General features: G+C 39.2%; 1 protein-coding gene across 1 annotated transcript; it reads right to left on the minus strand.

The window, feature by feature from the left end:
- Positions 1 to 17,953: 17,953 nt before the first annotated feature.
- Positions 17,954 to 20,505, minus strand: rpl19 (ribosomal protein L19). Its single transcript, XM_072442942.1, has 6 exons — positions 20,392 to 20,505; positions 19,914 to 20,020; positions 19,262 to 19,384; positions 19,063 to 19,183; positions 18,501 to 18,611; positions 17,954 to 18,143 (listed from the first exon to the last, which is right to left on the minus strand). Exons 1-6 carry the CDS (start codon positions 20,394 to 20,396, stop codon positions 18,020 to 18,022), a joined length of 591 nt encoding a protein of 196 aa, XP_072299043.1. The 5' UTR covers positions 20,397 to 20,505; the 3' UTR covers positions 17,954 to 18,019.
- Positions 20,506 to 22,237: the final 1,732 nt, after the last annotated feature.

The raw sequence follows: 22,237 nt of genomic DNA on the forward strand, positions 1-22,237 counted from the left end.
TTATAATAATAGTAATAATAGTGGTTATAATAATAGTAGTAATAGTGGTAATTATAATTACAGTATCATTAAAGAAAAATCATTAACATAAAAATATCAGCGACAAAACAAGTTGTTAATGATGAAGAAATACTAGTATAGACTTAATAATGTGGCGAGGTAGAGGTAAGTAAGTAATGTAATAATAAATAATGTATAATGTATAATTGCTTGTAATTTGCTCCAAATGCTCTGTTTCATGAGTTTCTTCCCACTATTACTTCTAATTATTATTATTTCTCATGCTGTAAGTATAATTTAAACATAACAAAGCTGTTCTAGACCATTTTCTTTTATAATTGTTCAAATATGTAATATTTGTATTGTATGTTTAGTTTTTTACCTTAACTCTATCAACAATATTTAAATAATTCAGGGTATACCTATTTTAAAGAAGAACTTATGTGCTTTTTCTTTGGGTTTTTAGGATTAAACTATAACATTATATTTACACTTTGTCCACCGTAAACTGCCATATTGATTTAAAGCAGCTTAATAATTGAAATGGGTCAAGTGACTTTCTCTTTTTAAAACGGCAGAACTGAGAGACTCCACTTCTGCATAGCGACATTTCACCGTGACCAGCAACACATTTACAAGTACATGTTAAGAGATCATTTTTTTTTAACATGTATCACCCACAATTTTGGTTTAACTTCAAATTAACTGTTAGTTTATTTATTTACTGAATGTGTTGATGTGCAGCCTTTGCCTTTGTGTGACTGCTTATTTACCATGCTGTTTTATTATAAACCACGTTGGCTATAGTCTTTACGCATGATATTCATTCATATGTGTGGTCCCTCCAAAAATAAATACATAAAAAATAAGGAATTCGATTTTTTCATGAATCGTTTTTAACATAAATACACGCCTCAAATGCCGGAACACACGCAGTAGTACTAAAAAGCACAATCAAAATACAAGTACGTAAATACTACGTTGTCACGTGGTTAAAAGATCATAAACATAGATTTTTACATAATATGTAAATAGAGAATTATGTTGTGTCTTTTTATAGTGACACCGTGTAACTTTCTGGAGGAGGAACGTCACCTGCACAATACCATGGAAATATGAAGTTAAAACCGTACTTCTGGACATTCTTTGTGGGGATGGATACGTTTTATGCCATACTGTGGACTATTATAGCCAAAGGAACAACATCTCTATGGAAACAAGTCAGGTTTGTGGAGATGCAAGCCCGCAACACAGGCTTTTTATACATATTTAGTGCTGTAAACACATCCAAAATAAAAACATACACACGACATTTGGTTAAAAAAATTTCAACGTTACTGCACTTTCACTTTTTAGGTGAAGTTTAAGTGAATTGCTCTTGCTCTTTACTGTAAATATTTTTCCGAGGCGCATTGGAGCATGTTGTGGAGGTTTGAGGACAGGGAGTCTTCTCCCAGGGGGAACAGAAGCCTGCAGCAGCCCACATTGACGAGAGAAACTAAGCTAAAACACACAAACGTAAGTCCGAACGCAGAGCCACACCTTGTCGCGCTGCCGTGCTCACCTGTCATTTAACTTCTCATTGTGGCAAGCGGCACACGGGCCGGGATAACGATGCCCGCGAAGACGAGCTGAGCAAGCCAAACCCTGCCACGACGACGACGACAATGACGACCGCAAACCGAAACATAAGTGCCCAGCCAGAGCCCAGGATGTCGACTGCAACCAGTGGAGTCGAAAGACGGGCAAACTGTAAAGGGAAAAACTAATTGTGGGCTTCGCATGAAATAAAATGCTGATTGTGACGATTCGTTTTTATATTGGGGTGAAGGAAAAGTCTAGGCTTCAAAGGCTTTAAAGTAACTGTATTCACTTTTCTCTTACTAGTTACTTAAAAACTTACTTAAAAGTGCACTTAAAGGCTACAACTAAGAAGTGTTTTGCTTTGCGCATATTTTAGAGATGAATTGGATCGTGAAAGGCCAGCAAATATGAGATTTGTTTGAATTTCTGTATCAGATGAAGCTAAAGTGCTTGGGAAAGTCCTGAAGAAGTGTCAAAATCAAATTAATCAATCAAAATTAATAAACTTACATGTTCCCTGTGTCATTTTTGTATATAATTCTTACTTTGAGTGATAAAACCTCCGCTGTCGATGTTTTGTAGACCAGACAAAGATTCAATTACTAAATGAGTTGACTATAATCTCAATAATTGATGAGTTATAAACAAACCTTTTTCAGCCCCGGTGCAGTAAATGTAACTTTTCGCTGTGTAAATTTGATTGCTTTACCTGGAAAGTTCCACAGTACGGCATTAAACTTAATTGCAGGTGTTTTTTAAGTGCTCAAAAACACGTTAGAGATAGTTAAGCACTAATAATAATGCCATGCAGCGAAACAATTCCAGGCAAAGCAGTGACATCTGGATGGAGACACCAGGAAAGTGCACCTTTATCGTGTTTCTCATCTTGAACAAACCGCACAGAAACAACTGCTTGAAGTATCTGTGTTTGACCAAACGTACTACTGAAAAAGGGCACATTGGAAGGGATTAAACAAGCCAAGTTCAGCGGAAATAGAGGTCCCCCATGTGGTTAGAATTCTCCCTTGGACTGAAATGTGATCCGAAACATCTGTAAAACTGTCTGATACTGTTCCAAGGAGATGAAGAAGTCCAGAAGGGCCTTGAGAAGCACAACAAGCCAGAGGTGGTAGTCAGCCTTAAGTGCCTATAATAATAATAGAAGTAGTACTAATAGTGGTTATAATAATAGTAATAATAGTGGTTATAATAATAGTAATAATAGTGGTTATAATAATAGTAATAATAGTGGTTATAATAATAGTAATAATAGTGGTTATAATAATAGAAATAATAGTGGTTATAATAATAGTAGTAATAGTGGTTATAATAATAGTAGTAATAGTGATTATAATAATATTAGTAATAGTGGTTATAGTAGTAGTAGTAGTAGTAGTAGTAGTAGTAGTAGTAGTAGTAGTAGTAGTAGTAGTAGTAGTAGTAGTGGTTATAATAATAATAGGAATAGTGGTTATAATAATAATAATAATAGTAATAATAGTGGTTATAATAATAGTAGTAATAGTGGTTATAATAATAGTAGTAATAGTGGTTATAATAGTAGTAGTAGTAGTAGTAGTAGTAGTAGTAGTAGTAGTAGTAGTGGTAGTGGTTATAATAATAGTAATAGTGGTTATAATAATAGTAATAATAGTGGTTATAATAATAGTAGTAATAGTGGTTATAATAATAGTAGTAATAGTGGTTATAATAAAAGTAGTAGTAGTAGTAGTAGTAGTAGTAGTAGTGGTTATAATAATAGTAGTAACAGTGGTTATAATAATAGTAGTAGTAGTAGTAGTAGTAGTAGTAGTGGTGGTTATAATAATAGTAGTAACAGTGGTTATAATAATAGAAGTAGTAGTAATAGTGGTTATAATAATAATAGTAATAGTGGTTAAAATAATAGTAATAATAGTGGTTATAATAATAGTAGTAGTAGTAGTAGTAGTAGTAGTAGTAGTGGTTATAATAATAGTAGTAATAGTGGTTATAATAATAGTAATAATAGTGGTTATAATAATAATAGTAATAGTGGTTATAATAATAATAATAATAGTAATAGTGGTTATAATAATAGTAGTAATAGTGGTTATAATAATAGTAGTAATAGTGGTTATAATAATAGTAATAATAGTGGTTATAATAATAATAGTAATAGTGGTTATAATAATAATTAAAGCCGCAAGCGGCAATGATCGGCCCTTGCCACGCCGCCGTTGCCACGCCGCAAGAGGAGGGGGCGCTAACGCGCCCCAATGGTCCTTTTATTACGCCTACTGCTGAATCTGTGACGCTGTCACATCTTCTCCCCTTTGTTTTACCATCAAAAAGCTATTTTATTTGGCAAAATGTGCGGCTTTGCCGCACAGAGACCGTGACTCTTTGAATAAAAATGTGGATACCTTTTGATGGTCCACCCCTGAAGATGAGTCTCACCAAATTTCAGGTTAATAGGGCTAACGCCCTGGAAGGAGTTTGTGAAAGTATAAAGTGTAAACATGTTCTGGTGATTTCCCCATTGGAATAACGTGGGAGGTTTTGGTCATCGCTACGGCAAAACCATAACAATTATGACATGGGTCTCATTGACTTTTTTGATGGGGATGCTAAAATTGAGTTGTGTGTCAAATGTCATATAATTTCGCAAAACTAAACATTTAACCTCCATATAAAATCTGTAGGGGGCGCTGTGGCGCCAAATACATTTATTTCACTTCAAGTAGGTTTAGGTCAAAGAGTTTAACAACTGATTCTAATTTGACGCAATTCGGACTTTATCTGTTAACTAAATGTTAAATTTTGGAGATTTCTGAAATTCTAGCTAAAGTTTGCGGCTTCGCCGCACAGAGACCGTGACAGGTATCAATGTAATTCAAATAACTTTTGATGTCCCACTCCTCAGTACCATTTTCACCAAATTTCAGCTTTTTAGAGCCAACACCCTGGGAGGAGTTCGTAAAAGTACGACATTTGGAAAAACTCCCGAGTCATGCTTAGCCATTTTTGAACCAATATGGCCGACATTTGGTTGGGCGGACGGCGTTGCCGTAATAATATTTTTTACTTCTCTTGTCACCATCTACCTCTGCGCCAAATTTCATGATTCTACGATCAGATTTTTTTGGGGTCATTTCCTATCTCTCAATGCATTTTTGGTACATTTGGGGGCGCTGACGCGCCAATTTTTTTATTTTAGAAAAGGGAAATGGCCAGAATGTAGAGAGGCACGATTTTTAGAGGTGTGCAAATTTTTGTGACTTTTCGTCAATGTTCACTGGGTGAAAAATAGGGGGGTTGGTCCCGAGAAGAAGAAGAAAGAAAGAAAGAAAAATAATATTCCGATGCGAAAACAATGTTTCCCATTTTTCAAATATCATAAACTATACATTTTCGGAAAGCGCTCGCGCTTTCCTACCTCATGGTGTGGGTCCCTGGTCACTGACGGGTACTTTCATTAATTTTGAGTGGGCTCCGCCCACTTTGTGTTTTTGGCCCTCTATACAGTAATAATGTTCAATTTTTGCATTACATGCTTATATGCACGGAACATGCAAGATATGGGGAACGTATTCGTGAGCTACTTAGCGCAAATGAATGCTTAATTAATTTGCGCTAAGTAGCTCACGAATACGTGCGCACTTTCGCAGCCGTGCTTCGCACGGCCTTACGAGATTAATAGGCCTCTCGCCAGCTCGTGGCGCTCGGGCCTAATAATAATGTAATAGTGGTTATAATAATAGTAGTAATAGTGGTTATAATAATAGTAATAATAGTGGTTAAAATAATAGTAATAATAGAGGTTATAATAATAGTAGTAATAGTGGTTATAATGATAGAAGTAGTAGTAATAGTGGTTATAATAATGATAGTAATAGTGGTTATAATGATAGTAATAATAGTGGTTATAATAATAGTAATAATAGAGGTTATAATACTAGTAGTAATAGTGGTTATAATAATAGAAGTAGTAGTAATAGTGGTTATAATGATAATAATAGTAATAGTGGTTATAATAATAGTAATAATAGTGGTTATAATAATAATAGTAATAGTGGTTATAATAATAATAGTAATAGTGGTTATAAGTACTCAGCCTTAAGTAACTTATTACTATTACTCACTTAATTTCCTCCTTCCTCTGAAAACAATTCAACCATAATTTGGAGACACGAGGTGCAATATTGAAGCCGGGAGAGGGGCAGGTTTGACTGAAGTCTTGTCCTTAAATGCCTTCAAAAGCAGGCTGAAAACATCAGAGACTTTTAAATAATGTGCCATTGTTTCTCACAGATCATTTTAATGCTGTTCATTTGTCACTGTGCTACAGCCTCTTGTTTTTTTTTTTAAATCTCAGCCCAATATCTCTGTTCAATCTACCGTCTGTTTAAAACCGCCTCATCAAACCATGGCAAATATCAAATGGCAGAGAACAATACAACGACATGAAACTGTATGGGCGGAGGTATATCAGAAAACAACAGGATAGAACAGCCCAAACCCAACAGGTCAACAAGGACAGGGCAAGTTTCTGTTATAGCGCCCCCTTTAGGGCAGGACTACTCTAGCTCAGGAGAGTATAAATTCATGCTTCGCGAACATTCAGATTAACTTCAGATGAACTGCAGTCAAACCGCCTTCATTTAAAAAACAATGGCAAACAACTGAGCAATAAACTGAATAAATGCACTATAGATATGTTTAGTGGCATACGGAGCGAGCAGGTGACATACAGAGCTCTCTCTTTTCATACACTGTTTTGGTCTTCCACACTCTTCATCCCTTCCCTCCCTCCCTTTCAGATCCTCTAGTCCGAGCAGACTTTGAACCTCCCCAGGTCTGACAGGATGCAGGTTCAGCGTTCTGAGCGGCAGCATATTCTTCATACGTCTTCATACTTGGAATATCCCGATCAGAAGGAGATAATAAAGGCACACATGGGGACCAGCCGCTGGGGAGGGAGACGCACAAGGACCACCTCTCATGGATCATGGGATTCTGTAAGGAATGTGCAGAGGAAATGCTCTTATTTTTTTTTAGAATAGAAATATTGTGGGAAGAAAAACATCAGCCCGGATGCTACAACCTCTCGGACTACAGCCTGGAACCGTTTGTGATAGTTTACCAGATTTACCAGATTTTGTAGATTAAAACATTTGTCTGTTGGCTAATTTGAAAAAGCAGAATTTGTATTCTACTTGAAATCAAAATCTCTACATAAACTAGTTTAAAAAAAAGACGTAAAAAAGACTTAAAGGTGCACTGCATAACTTTTCAGGTGGGAATTTCACCACCAGCAGAACAAAGCAAATAATTCAATTTTAAGTGAATCTACGTTCAAATAACATATTAAATAACAACAGATAAACAATTAAAAAAATCAAATAAAAAAATAAATACAGAATGTCATATATTTAAGTCCAATTTAATTAATTAATTATTATTGTAATATCATTAAGAATTGTATGTTGTAGTTGATATACTTAGAGAACATCATAAGCTTTTTTCTATCTAAAAACATTGCCAAAACCAAAAGTATAATGTCAGACTTGGAGAGACTTATCCATGCATTTGTCTCCAGTAGATTAGACTAACGTCCTGCTCACTGTAAAACAGCTGCAGTACATCCAGAACGCTGCTGCTCGGGTCCTGACAAGAACCAGGAAGTATGATCACATTAGTCCTGTTCTCAGGACCGGCCTCCTGCTGGTGCCAGAGTCAGGACTAAACATGGACCGGCCTCCTGCTGGTGCCAGAGTCAGGACTAAACATGGACCGGCCTCCTGCTGGTGCCAGAGTCAGGACTAAACATGGACCGGCCTTCTGCTGGTGCCAGAGTCAGGACTAAACATGGACCGGCCTCCTGCTGGTGCCCAGAGTCAGGACTAAACATGGACCAGCCTCCTGCTGGTGCCAGAGTCAGGACTAAACATGGACCGGCCTCCTGCTAGTGCTAGAGTCAGGACTAAACATGGGCCGGCCTCCTGTTGGTGCCAGAGTCAGGACTAAACATAGACCGGCCTCCTGCTGGTGCCAGAGTCAGGACTAAACATGGGCCGGCCTCCTGCTGGTGCCCAGAGTCAGGACTAAACATGGACTGGCCTCCTGCTGGTGCCAGAGTCAGGACTAAACATGGGCCGGCCTCCTGCTGGTGCCCAGAGTCAGGACTAAACATGGACTGGCCTCCTGCTGGTGCCAGAGTCAGGACTAAACATGGACCAGCCTCCTGCTGGTGCTAGAGTCAGGACTAAACATGGACCGGCCTCCTGCTGGTGCCAGAGTCAGGACTAAACATGGACCGGCCTCCTGCTGGTGCCAGAGTCAGGACTAAACATGGACCGGCCTCCTGCTGGTGCTAGAGTCAGGACTAAACATGGACCGGCCTCCTGCTGGTGCCAGAGTCAGGACTAAACATGGACCGGCCTCCTGCTGGTGCAAGAGTCAGGACTAAACATGGACCGGCCTCCTGCTGGTGCCCAGAGTCAGGACTAAACATGGACCGGCCTCCTGCTGGTGCCAGAGTCAGGACTAAACATGGACCGGCCTCCTGCTGGTGCCAGAGTCAGGACTAAACATGGACCGGCCTCCTGCTGGTGCCCAGAGTCAGGACTAAACATGGACCGGCCTCCTGCTGGTGCCAGAGTCAGGACTAAACATGGACCGGCCTCCTGCTGGTGCCCAGAGTCAGGACTAAACATGGACCGGCCTCCTGCTGGTGCCAGAGTCAGGACTAAACATGGACCGGCCTCCTGCTGGTGCCAGAGTCAGGACTAAACATGGACCGGCCTCCTGCTGGTGCCAGAGTCAGGACTAAACATGGACCGGCCTCCTGCTGGTGCCAGAGTCAGGACTAAACATGGACCGGCCTCCTGCTGGTGCTAGAGTCAGGATGTGAGACAGGCGTCTACTCTGACAATGTTCAAATCTAAGCTAAAAACAGTTTTGTTTAGCTGTGTATTCGACTGAAAGGATTCTCTTTGCACTCTTCTCTTTTATGTCTTAAACTGTTTTGTGATTTGTGTCATGTCTGTGTGATTTTAATGTAGTCTTCCCGGTGTGTGAAGCACTTTGAATTGCCTTATGTACGAATTGTGCTACAAATAAACTTGATTTGACTAGACTTGGAGGTAGTTTCCACATTCATAACCTTCAGTTCTGTTTGAAACTTGGATCATAAAGACGTCTTTGACTGTGTATGAAATCTCTCGCAGAGTTATGATTCACAGTCGTAGGTTAGATTCGATCGCTGCCAAAGTGCGTTTAGTGCCACTCGACTGAATTCCTCATCATTTCATAAAAGACTGAAGCTGATATTTGTCAGTCGAGGAGCACAAGGTCTTTTACAATATATACTGAGGAAAACAATTTAAAGTGCCTATGACAGGTTTTTACGATTTTCTAATTTTGACTGTATTTTGTGTATTTAAACTTGAACATGTAAATGATAGTTTCACACCAATCGAGACGGTATTTGTGGAGAAAACGTTGAAACATCTGTAGAAAATGACAGGAAGTGACATCACACTAGGGACACTCAATCCAGTCAAAGTTCATGCTTAATTTACACAAAGAAACAACTTTTTTGACCCTCTAAACATTAATTCAACAAAATAAAGTCGCTCTCATATATTTTTATTTGTCCATTTTTTATTGAATTCTTTTGACAAAATTATTATTACAATTTATTTATTTTTTACATTAGATGAGTTTTCTTAGTGTGATGCCAGCAATTACAAACAGGAAGTGAAACTATAAACCTAAAAATGGTTACGGCTACGGTATTTTGTGATAAAATTTGTATCATTTTTGGCAAACTCATTAATATATTAATCTGAACTGCTCAATGAGTCGAAGCACTTTAAAAACAAAAATATGAACTGTGTTTTTCCTCGTTTACAATTGAGCCACGACTGTTCCGTTGATCGACTTTCTAACTTTTCCTCTTTGGCGAGTGTTTTTTTTTTTATTTTTTCACATCACCTGAGGCTGAACCGTGACATTTCCATTTCCCCTGTGAGTGAAGCGTTGCATTGTCTGGCGCTCGCACACACACTCACTGTACGCTCCATTTAGACTCGGCCCTGAGCCCTTCCCGCGATCAGCTGTGACCATCTGTCGGACACGCCGCTAACGCACGGGCGGAGTCCGGGTGGAGAGGGTGGAGTCCGGGTGGAGAGGGCGGAGTCCGGGTGGAGGGCCGGCGCTGACAATGAACAAGGAGCTGAACATGCTTTGGCCCTTTTTGAACGCAGACAGAAAAGAGGTCTTTGTGGAGAACACAGTTGAGACACTTGAGATTTGTATCGCTCTAAATCACTTTTCAAAACTACTATGTGGACTAATTGTAGACCTTTAATATTGAATCATATTTATTTTTTCAAATAGTTTATTCATTTAAATATATATATATATATATATTGAGAAAAAACAAACAAAAAGCAGACCAATCAAAACTTGTGTGTAAATAAAGATACAATAACAACATCAACAACGTCAGAGAAAAAAAAAGACACAAAAAAAGACAAGAAAAAACAGACCAATCAAAACTTGTGTGTAAATAAAGATACAATAACAACATCAACAACATCAGAGGAAAAAAAGGAAAAAGAAAAAAAAGAGAAAAAAGGGGAAAAAAATACTAAAAAAGACAAAAAAAATACGAAAAGACAAAAAAAGACAAAAAAGACAATAACAAAAAACAAAGTACAGAGAGGGCGGCACCAGAGAAAAAACTAAGTGTATATTATTTGAGATTACTGTTTTAAGAATAATGCATCCAGATGAGAATAAAGTGCAACATTTGAGTCCCATTTAATCCATTTTATGTCAAATGTGTCAATTTCCAAGTTCATTGCGTATGTTATTTTTTCCCATTTTCCATGTGTCCATTATGATGTTGGTCCAGTCCTTTAATGTTGGTGCAGTTTGTGACATTTTTTTAAATGTTTCAATTCAATTTTTAAAAACAACGTAACAATAAATACAAGAGACAAGATCAGGGAGAACGTAGCAGGCGAAAGGCACTTTTTTGCCATTGTTAGCGAAGAAAATTCACAAACCAGGCGCTTTTTTGGGCGATGTTCACGCTCATGAAGCGTGTGTCCAGTTGTCTGTGTGTGTGCGTGCGTGTGTGTGTGTGTGTGTGCGTGCGTGCGCGTGCGTGCGTGTGTGTGTGCGTGCGTGTGTGTGTGTGTGCGTGTGTGTGTGTGTGTGTGTGCGTGCGTGTGTGTGTGTGTGCGTGCGCGTGTGTGTGTCCAGGTGTGTGTGTGTCCAAGTGTGTGTGTGTGTCCAGGTGTGTGTGTGTGTGTGTCCGTGTGTGTCTGTGTCCAGGTGTGTGTGTGTGTGTCCAGGTGTGTGTGTGTGTCCGTGTGTGTGTGTCTGTGTCCAGGTGTGTGTGTGTCCGTGTGTGTGTGTGTGTGTCTGTGTCCAGGTGTGTGTGTGTCCGTGTGTGTGTGTGTGTCTGTGTCCAGGTGTGTGTGTGTGTGTGTGTGTGTGTGTGAGACGGGGTCGATCTCGGGGACAACAGAAGCTCTGTTTATGAGGGCCCTTTGGTGTGCCTCGGGGGGGAAAGTAGGTGGTTCCTCCTCTGCCCCGTCTGTGCCCCATCTGTGCCCCCCTCCCTCCCTCCCCCTCCCTCCCCCCCGTGTGCGCTGCGGCGGGACGTCCTGGTCGGGAGCAGCTGTGGAGGAGGCTAATGGGACCGGCACATACGCCTCTCCGACTGTAATTACATTTTACCATCGGGGGCCATCTGGACAGCGCTTTGAAATACGGTCCGGGGCCCTCTCGGCGGACGGTGTGATACGATGTCTTGCCCCGTGAAGAAGCGCCGGATGTTTTTTTTGTTTTTCACTTTTTTCCCCCCAAACAAATGCAGGTGCAGGTTTGGGACAAAGCGTTGGAGGAAATCCTGTCATCGACTGCAACAATGACAACTTCCACTGTGCGGCCTTTCCAACATCAAACATCAAACAATCAAACATGGCGAGTGATTAGGGATTGGATTTGAAAAAGAAGGGTTAATAATGCACATTACACCTTTTGAGACGCCATAGAGGCAAAAAGCAGTGCTATAATAACAGCAAAAAAGATGAAATAAAATGAATAAAACATCTGCAAGACCAAAATCGTCAATTTTTTGCTGTGCAATTTATTTATTTTGAATTATGTGACAAAATTTGACCGTAGAATACCGTATTTTCCGGTCTATAAGTCGCACCGGACTATAAGTCGCACCGGACTATAAGTCGCACCGGATTATAAGTCGCACCGGATTATAAGTCGCACCAGCCAAAAAATGCATAATAGAGAAGAAAAAAACATATCTAAGTCACACTGGAGTATGAAATGTGGTTGCAAGTGTGAAAATAACAAATATAAGTATATAAGATATGTATAAGATATATAAGTATAAGTTGCACCCTGGCCAAAACTATGAAAAAAGTTGCGACTTATAGTCCGGAAAAAACGGTATATATCTTGATTAGAGTCAAATTTAGTCCTTATGTAGACTTCATTTGGTCCAGTACTAGTTTTTTTTAAAAAGTGAAAAATTATACATTACTCAAATCATAAAAACATTGACACAACTAAGACATTTCAGATAAGTTTTTACTTTAGTTGAGTCGTAATTTTTGATCATTTTTGACTGCTATTTCGCCCGCTCTACTCGTCTGGCAGCCGTTTGTGTCTGTCAGAGGAAGAGGGGGGCACAGTGGGGGCCCGGGGTGGTGTGGGGGGGTTCTGAGGGGGGTCCGGGGATACGCCACAAGCCGAGCACATGACGCGTCCGCTCGCTTTCTCGTGCGAGCCACGCCGGTGACACGACAAAAACAGGAAGTCTGCAAACAAAGCACTTGTGAAACCTGAGCAGCCGTTTAACAGACACGATGAGGAGCGCGCCGCTGTGCTCTTGGGCAAGACACTGTGACACGTGCAACCGAGGCTGGCGCAGGATGAGTGCAATGTAACCGTAGCAAAACGTGTGTCAATATGAACGACAAAGACATCAAAAGTGAACAAATATGCACTAAATAAGGCAGGGATTTGTATAACTGTTTTAGACTTTTTTTACACAGTTAATTCTAAAATTGTTTTTGGTGTTTAGTGGCTCTTTAACATGATTAACTAAAAATGCACGTAGATAATTTGCATTTGTATAGTGTGTTTTTGGTGCGTTGTCTCTCATTTAAAGTTATACCGCGGAACTTTTCACTTTTTTAAATGGGAGTGTCTGCAGTGCTGCGGCGCGCGGCCGAAAAAGCCATGTTATTTTTGTGCCGGCCGCGTTAAGGTTAAGGTTAGGGTTAAGATTAGGGTTAAGGTTAAGGTTAGGGTTAGGGTTAGGGTTAGGGTTAAGGTTAAGGTTAAGGTTAGGGTTAGGGTTAGGGTTAGGGTTAGGGTTAAGATTAGGGTTAAGGTTAAGGTTAAGGTTAGGGTTAGGGTTAGGGTTAGGGTTAAGGTTAAGGTTAAGGTTAGGGTTAGGGTTAGGGTTAGGGTTAGGGTTAAGATTAGGGTTAAGGTTAAGGTTAGGGTTAGGGTTAAGGTTAAGGTTAAGGTTAGGGTTAGGGTTAGGGTTAGGGTTAGGGTTAAGATTAGGGTTAAGGTTAAGGTTAGGGTTAGGGTTAAGGTTAAGGTTAAGGTTAGGGTTAGGGTTAGGGTTAGGGTTAGGGTTAAGATTAGGGTTAAGGTTAAGGTTAGGGTTAGGGTTAGGGTTAAGGTTAAGGTTAAGGTTAGGGTTAGGGTTAGGGTTAAGGTTAAGGTTAAGGTTAGGGTTAGGATTAGGGTTAAGGTTAAGGTTAGGGTTAGGGTTAGGGTTAGGGTTAGGGTTAGGGTTAAGGTTAAGGTTAAGGTTAGGGTTAGGGTTAGGGTTAAGGTTAAGGTTAAGGTTAGGATTAGGGTTAAGGTTAAGGTTAGGGTTAGGGTTAGGGTTAAGGTTAGGGTTAGGGTTAAGGTTAGGGTTAAGGTTAAGGTTAGGGTTAAGGTTAGGATTAGGGTTAAGGTTAAGGTTAAGGTTAAGGTTAGGGTTAGGGTTAGGGTTAGGGTTAGGGTTAGGGTTAGGGTTAGGGTTAGGGTTAGGGTTAAGGTTAGCCATGAGGCTATAACGGGCTATAAGGGAAATGCCGCGGTCCCTGAAACTGCGCGGCAATTTGACCGCGCCGCGTCTCTCCAGCCACGGCCTTTTTAAATATGTGGGTTGTATCGATGAACGGGGGGAAATCGCTAAAGGGGTGGAGTGTGTTTTAGGGTCTCTATAATCCAGATTACAATGATCAAAATACGACTACGTTTTTGAAATAGTCACGAATAGTTAATAAATCATCTTTACACGTGATATTAAAGGCTCTTCAAGAGCTACAAAATGGATAAAATAATTTTTAAAAAATGAAAAAAAAATGAAATCCTTCCTGCATCAATAAATCATGAGGTGAACTTTGGGCCAATAAAATAAGATTTAAAAAAAATAAATAATATTAAATAAATAAATAAAATAAATCTAAATAAATAAAATAAATCTAAATAAATAAAACTAAACCAAATAAACTAAATAAACTAAATAAACTAAATAAACTAAATAAACTAAATAAAATAAATAAAATAAATAAAATAAATAAAATAAATAAATTAAACAAATAAAACAAATAAAATAAATAAAATAAATAACAAAAAATACAAAATAAATAAAATTACATTTCTCTTGGGTCTTATATATATAGTATACTTATAGTATAAGTAAAGCAAATATAAATATGGGATCATCTTTGTACAAATGAGGGGTTGTTTTACCTCATGACTCACCTTTGATTTGGTCAAACGTTGCTCTGGTCCCACAGTGAGGAGGAAGACGAGGGTGAGGAGGGGGCGGTGAAGGTGGAGGAGGTCGTCGGCGTGTGGGATCGTCATGTGGTTGGGAACAGCTGATCTCTACATTCCTCTGGCGCTCAGCTTCAGGCCTGGTGCTCTGGTCTTCTTCTGGTGCCTGTTTTAACGGCTCCTCACACTTTACGTCATGTAACAGTCATTTGGACTTGCTCACCAAACCAGGACACAGACAAATACCCAGTTAAATATAAGTGGTAGTGTTCATTAATACAAAGCGTGCACCACAAATTACATTTATTCATTTATTTACCGATATGAACTTGTGTGAGTGGAATAGAAATAATGACAGATTAACCTCAGACATATTTCATACTTATATTTGCATTGATATTTTGGGAACGTTTTTGGTAATATTTCGTGCAATAGACCCTGCTTGCCAACTGGTCAGATCTGTGGACAGGCGAGCCAAAACATATAGTAAGAATACATGTTTTCCAAGACCTTTACTCAGCAAAAAACACTTAATAAATGTAAAGTTATGTAATGCTATATAGACCATTTCCCCCCCACACAAGGGTTACAACTAATGATTATTTTTGTATTTTTATAGGTTTATTCAACTTTTGTTATTTCTATTGAACATTGAGACTTTTTTAAACTGATAAAGGTACAAAAATGGTGACTGAAAGCTTCCGGATAGAGAATATCAACAAATAAAGTGTGTTATTGATTCAAATCGGAATTCGTTTTTTGCCATTTTGCTTTAGTGGTGCCATTGTCTGTCATCAAACGTCTTTTTGCATTTGCTTTAGAGTCGGTATAGTCCAGATGTCAAGCTAAGAGTCCTTCTAGAAGTGAAGAGGGCACGACAGTGATTATCCAGATAACTATTGAAATACTTAATAGTTTAAATAGATACGATTATTCCGATAAATCGTCACAGCCTCATTCCGCACATTTGCCAAGGCTGCGAGGTAAACATTCACATGATAAACATAAGTACTAAGAACAGTGCTGGCTACATAAATAATGCATACTTCCTGCTTTTGGTTTAATGCACATGTGAGACCCTCTCCGACCCATATAGACCTTGTAGGGCTCAGTTTGGACAACTATCGGGGCTTGGATGTCTCCATGAAACAGTCAATATCACGCACCTGAAAATGTTGAGCACTCTATTATGTAACAATGTATATGATATGTCCTAAGGTCCGTCTATAAAATCACCAGGGTATGAATCAGGACGCAGTGAGGTTTAGGTGCGTCATAATCATGTGTTTACACCTGTCAGTTAGGCAAAGGGTGGGATTAGGGGAAAGCTACTGTTAAACTGAATGTGTGCGCAAATCAGATTAGACAAAGAATGAGAACAAGACCAGAGAGAAAAGAATTAAACCAAAACATGCAGAAATCCACCAAAAACAGAAATAAAAGAGAAATCATGACACAGAAACCAAAGAATCAAATTTGTCTGTTTTCAAATTAAGTCCAAAAGTAATCCTTTCCATTTTGTTAATGTCCAAAGTAGTAGTAGTCCAGTCCTGATCGTCGGTGTAATTTGTGTCATCCATTTTTTGTGAGGGTGTTTTTCGCCGGTGTCAAGACCGTTCCAGATGTAAATGTTTATTGTGTCCACGGCAGGAGTCCTGAGGCCCAAGTGCATAGTTCCAAAAACAAGTGGAATGGCAATATCAAAAACTTTTTGCAGTGCATCCTTAATTTCAGTCCAAAATTCAAAATGATTGAATTTGGTCTTCTTTGGTTAAGATTACATCATTTTCCCTGTCCTGTATTTTTTGAAATTATTCTTTCACCTTGTTTTTTTAAGTTTTCAAAATAGAAATTTAGATTATGTTGATTCACTCTCAGAGCAAATGTGGGTTTCACGATCAGTAAATACAGTCATGTTAACAAAATGTTAAATTATTCTTAATTGCCGTTTTAATCCTTGGCGTTTTTATTCTACACTGCATTTCTGGATCCTGTTCTTCGATCTTTCCAGCGCCTTCAACACCGTCAGCCGCTGCTCCTGAGGGACAAGCTGGAGACGGCTGGTGTGGAGTATGACCTGGCAGAGTGGATCCTGGACTACCTCACAGACCGACCCCAGTTTGTGAGAGCCCGGGACTGTGTGTCTGACACTCGGACCTGCAATGACTTATTTTTATCTTTTTATTTTTATTTATCTATTTTATTTTCCCCCTCCATTCCTTATTAAGATAGGAGAGGAGTTTTGTTAAGAGTTTTTTGTTTTTGTTCATAAGAGTTCTATTAAGAGTGTGTTTTTGAAACTTTGTATAATCTGTCCTTTCCTCTTGTTTCTACTGCGTTGTAACAACAAAATTTCCCCTTGTGTGTATTTTAAAGGATTATCTTATCTTAATTATTTCCAAAATAAAGATTTTTCATTCCAGCTCTAATCTTAAACTGGTTCTGATTCTTTCCCTTAACGTCAAAACATCTAATAAGATGCAACCTGCATTCACAAATCTCACATTTTATGTGGCAAGTAGAGAAAGCAGACTTTGAACTACTGGCTGAACAAATGTCCACATAAGGAGTACAAAACAAACAATACCATGGCCAAATACTGCAAACCCTGAACACCGAGGGACAGAACCCAAATGATGTTTCAACGTTTTTTAAGTTCTCTGCTGCTCTGCCTTTAATCCTGCATATTTTACATACTTACATAATGTTCAATGTTTGTTGTCTGTGTTGCACAGGACAAGTTCCTACGTTTGTGAATTTTTGTTTGACAAACGGCAATAAACCCTTTTCTGATTCTTCTGATACTTCACTCAGTGAAAGTCTCATCAGAAGGTCTGAGAACTTTCATCTGTTCAAGATGTGAAGTCAACTTCACTTTGCCTCACGGCCCTGAGTAAGTCGCCCACTGCTGCTGCCCGAGGCACTGAAGGTGGGTCAAATGCAGAAGAACGTCTTTACTGCCAAATATAACTGGTTTAAAGGATGCCATTGTTTGATTTTCATAAAGCCACTTGACAGTATTTTATCTCTTCTGCCAAAAAGCCTTCAGTTTGATGGACATGTTGATTAACAAACACTAGGTCCTTGTGTATGTTGTCTGCACTGAAAAGGAACAAAGGATCATGGTCCATGTACTAGATCCCACATTGTTTTAACTGTTGGCAAAACAATAAAGTGCATTTAGGCAAAGGAGTTTGTAATCTTATAGAATATTGAGACTTTGGAAGATACAGTATGTATTCTGATCTTGCCTGACCAGACAGATTACATTCTGTTCTATTATTTTCAAAGCGTGTGGTCTTGGCTGGTCAAGATCCAGACCAGGTACTCATGTGGAGACCTTTTCGACCACTAGGTGGAGACAATGTTTCCCAAATGTTGCAAAGTATTTACCAGCAAGTACAATTTACATGTAAATATTTGTCAAACCTTTTGGGATTGATTCACTTAAGTCCCAACAAGACTTTAAGGAACGCACGCATTAACTTTGATCAAAAAATGATATCTTATGGACAAACTTACTGATTAAACTAAGAAAGAGAGGACAGCATTGTCGTCTTTTCTGTACACTTTTATTATGGGCACTTTGACAGATGGAAACGTCAGGCAGAGGAGAGACAGATTACTTCTTTGTCTCCTCCTCCTTGGATAGAGTCTTGATGATTTCCTCCTTCTTGGCCTGAAGACGCTCCTCTCTGCGCTTACGGGCCTCCTTCGTCTTGGTACGACGAGCTTCGGCCTGATCACTGGAACACAAGCATTTTAAAGAGACATTAGGCTTATGTTACTTAAATATATTCATTTAAAAAGGTGCAGGGAAAACGTCTAATATTAGTTTCTTAAAAAGAGAGTTGCCCGTCCTTTTTAAATTATTTATAACTGCTTTCCTTGGTTTAATTTGATCTAGACCACAAGTTGGTACAGTCCAGGTTTAGCTCAGGAAATCAAATATTTTACGTAGTCCTGGTTGTGAAAAATGTAAGAACCACAGCTCTAGAGTCAGATTTTTTGGTACAAGTGGCTTAACAGTGTTCATTAAACAATGAAGATATTTGAGCCAAACAGAACTAAAAACGTAGGACTTGACGTAGAACAAAACGTACGCCAAAAGCTTCTTGCGGGCCTTGTCTGCCTTCAGTTTGTGGATGTGCTCCATCAGGATGCGTTTGTTTTTGAACACGTTACCCTTGGCCTTCAGGTAGAGGCTGTGGTACCTGCACAACACAGAAGACAACAAGATATAGTGACTAAATGTACAGTACGTGCGTAATAACTGTTGTAGCTGGTATCAATGTAATGACTAGTAAGGTTATTACTAAAAAGCAACAGTTAATTATGGTTCTTGTGGCGTCAATTCACATGTACAATTAGGTGAACTTATCTCATGAATAAGTAGGGATTACACAAAGTCCACAGGGGCAAAAACTATGGGAATCCACTGTAAAAACATTCTGATTTGCACAAATGACATCTACCTCACATTACTGTAATAATAGAACCCTCGATCCATTGTATAAACCGCTGAGCAGCCACAGATTTCATATTTAATGCATATCGTGACGTGCCGTGTAAACATGTTCCATAATTCTGCTGTAGTACCGTGACCGTGACACAAGAGTGACTTTAATTGCACATAATGCTTAGCAAACAGAGTCCTGGACCTACATGTGCCTGTCGATCTTCTTGGACTCCCTGTAACGACGCAGCAGACGGCGCAGGATTCTCATGCGGCGCATCCAGCACAGCTTCTCCGGCATACGGGCGTTGGCCGTACCCTTCCTCTTACCTGCTCGGACAGAAGCATTAGTTATTCTGTTGGTTTAAAGAAAGATTAAACGTTCTCATAGACGTCTTCTGAGCTCACCGTATCCAGTGTGTCGGCCCTTGCGACGGGCCAGCGTATTCTTGCGGCAACGCGCCCTGGAGTGGACCGTGACGGGCTTACGGATGATGAGACCATCCTTGACCAGTTTACGAATCTGCTGACCTAAGGAGGGGACGATACGGAACATTATCAGGCAATTGAGCAACTGTTTGTTACAGGAAATTATAATATGAATGAGTTAATGTACAGGCTTTCAGCAATAACAAATACAGTTAGTCATTTTGTAGGTAATTGAACTTTATTAGTAGATTTATAAACCTGAGAACTCTGCACTTAACATCCCTTTGGTCTGCTGCTCTCTACATCCACAAAAGGCACACAAGTCTACACTGATGCCTGGTTTAAAATTATTCCATGTTTAACAATTACCATAGTTTAATAGTTTTATGTTAAAGACTGAACTACACTGTTTCTGGAATTGTATCCAAATCTAACTTAAAGGTAGTGTGCCTTTGTACTTTCAGTAACATTTTGACAACAGTGAAGTACATTTACAGCCGCGCATCGTGTACTTTAGTTTGCGTAAGCATCAGCTCTTTCCCCGCAGACACAGTGACAGCTCCAGACCCCAGAGCAGGTCAAAGGAGCGGACTTTTAGCACACAACGTGTATTTAATAAAGTTTCACTCACGGGAGTTCGCGTTAGCGATCTCGTTGGTTTCGTTCGGGTCCAACCAGACTTTCTTCTTGCCGCAGCGCAGGACGCTGGAGGCGAGCCTCTTCTGGAGCCTGAGCATGCTGCAACACGGACACACATGTCAAACACCTGAAGTAACACGGACACTCCAGTGTTTCACCACTAAACACAGGTCTGTGTCCTGACAGACGGCAGAGAGAATACAGCTGTTGATTGAATCTTCTGATTCTTGGAGAATATGAAGCTGCTAAGCTAAAGCTAATGCTAACCGGGATGACAACATGGCTTCTCCCGAGACACAACGTGCTGCTCAGGGGCAAAATACAGGTTTATTTAATTATTTTGAGACGTCTAAACTGTCTGAGTGTGTAAAGGCCATGGTTTAACGTCCCCGACATGGGTCGATCTGTGAAAGTGCACGTGTTTATATCTTAAATAATCCGTTTTCACGAGGAGAAAGCGTGGCTCGTACCTCATGGCTGCTGCTTCACCGGGGAAAGGACCGCTCCAGAGTCGGGCCGGACTGAACCACTTTTAAGGAAAGTCCAACTGCGAGAGCGGCACAAACCTGCTCTAACAGACAACAGCTCAGCTTATTTTAAAATGTTTTGATTTAACACAGTAAAGACATGATCTGTACTTAATATAAGGGATTAGTTTACTTTGAACACTTGTCGTCAAAATCGTATTTTTAAAAAACTACCTGCAAGTTTATGTTGGTACAATCCAGACTTTACGGAGTGCATTATGGGTAAGACAAACATTTCTCATAATGACCACTTGATGGCGACATAACATCAACTTTAAAGATCTCTCAGTTTTGAGGAATGGGATTTTCACAATATTTTCAAATTACTTGTTCGTAGTGAATTTTCACAAATATTTTGTAGGTGATACAACCCATTTTACCCATTTTACCCTTTGCACTGAAAAAGTTGAAAATAAAGTGGCGTGTTCTCTCCATGGAAACAATCAATGGCTATTTCATAATTGATATGCGCTCAACATGTTGTTTCGTGCTGCACCATACACTACGGTTTTTCATGAATTTCGTTCTCTGACAATGTAAATACAACTTTAAAACAGATTCTGATTTGCTCAAAAAGGCAATTTTCATTGCACTAAAAAGATTCAGCTAAAAATAATAATAATAATAACAATCATAATAGTAATAATCATATTAATCACAATGATCGTAATAATCATAAAAATCATTGTAATCATAATAGTCATAATCATAATAAATTGGACTTGTATCTGGAGTGGGCTGTGATTATAGAGGGTCATGTGACTTCATGTACACTTTTAATTTACTCAAGCAGTAGATAATATGTAGCTATAACTGTGTCTTTCCCTTGTTTGAACTCTCACCTCTCGGTCGTCCCTGATTGGCTGCTCAACATATTGATCCTCTCTACTTATATTGATTTACACTCACCGTCTCCCCAGTTTTCAGAGTTCTTCTTTAAAGTAAACGGCGAGACGAGGTCTGAGTTGCCCACGTCCACGTTCTACATAAGCCTCCACTATTTCCGTGACTCACTTTTGATTTACACTTCTCCTCCTGCCATCGCAGCTCCGACGAGTTGTAAGTGCAATTCAGAGGTGTCACAGTTTGATTTAGTTTTTTTTTTTTTTTTTCCGTCATTATCTCGATTGTGATTCATAACTGAGTTTCACATCTCTCATTCCAAATAGACACAGTTTCTCCAGAATAGCAGACGAGTGCATCAGCCATTTCTCTTTGCAGTGCTATATCTGACGCTCAAAATAGACATTCAAACTCACCCATAGCCTATTCTTTTGTGTTTTGTTTCCTTCTTTCATTCCTGTACAACGGCGCATCAGTAACAAACAATAAAACAGCAAAATCATTACAAATTTGGCCTAAAACGGAGTCAGAAGACAAAAACGCCTTTAATCCCGCCTCCATCTCTCATTAATAAACATAATGCGTCTTATTTTTACATGTTACATCAAACTGTATGGACTTTTACACTTAGGAACACTAAGTAACTGTTATATATCTTGCTACTATTATAAAATTATGCAAACAAAACGGTGTATTTTACAGAAACAACAATAATGACGTGTTTATAATGTAGTAACGTTGTGGTGTTGCATTATACAATTACTTATACAAATACATTCATGTCGATTAATGACGATATTAGAGATAACTTGAAGTATCTGGACAAATGTCAAGCGTAAAGTGCGTTTGTGAAAAGCTTATTAACGTTCACGATTGTAAGTTTATTCGATTTATTTTCAACCCTCGTTAGTCGTAGTTAAATCGTCTAAATATTTGCATCTCATTT

Source organism: Eucyclogobius newberryi, unplaced genomic scaffold, assembly GCF_026437365.1.
Source record: "Eucyclogobius newberryi isolate DKJ021-1_F unplaced genomic scaffold, fEucNew1.0.hap1 SCAF_13, whole genome shotgun sequence".
Taxonomy (NCBI): domain Eukaryota; kingdom Metazoa; phylum Chordata; class Actinopteri; order Gobiiformes; family Gobiidae; genus Eucyclogobius; species Eucyclogobius newberryi.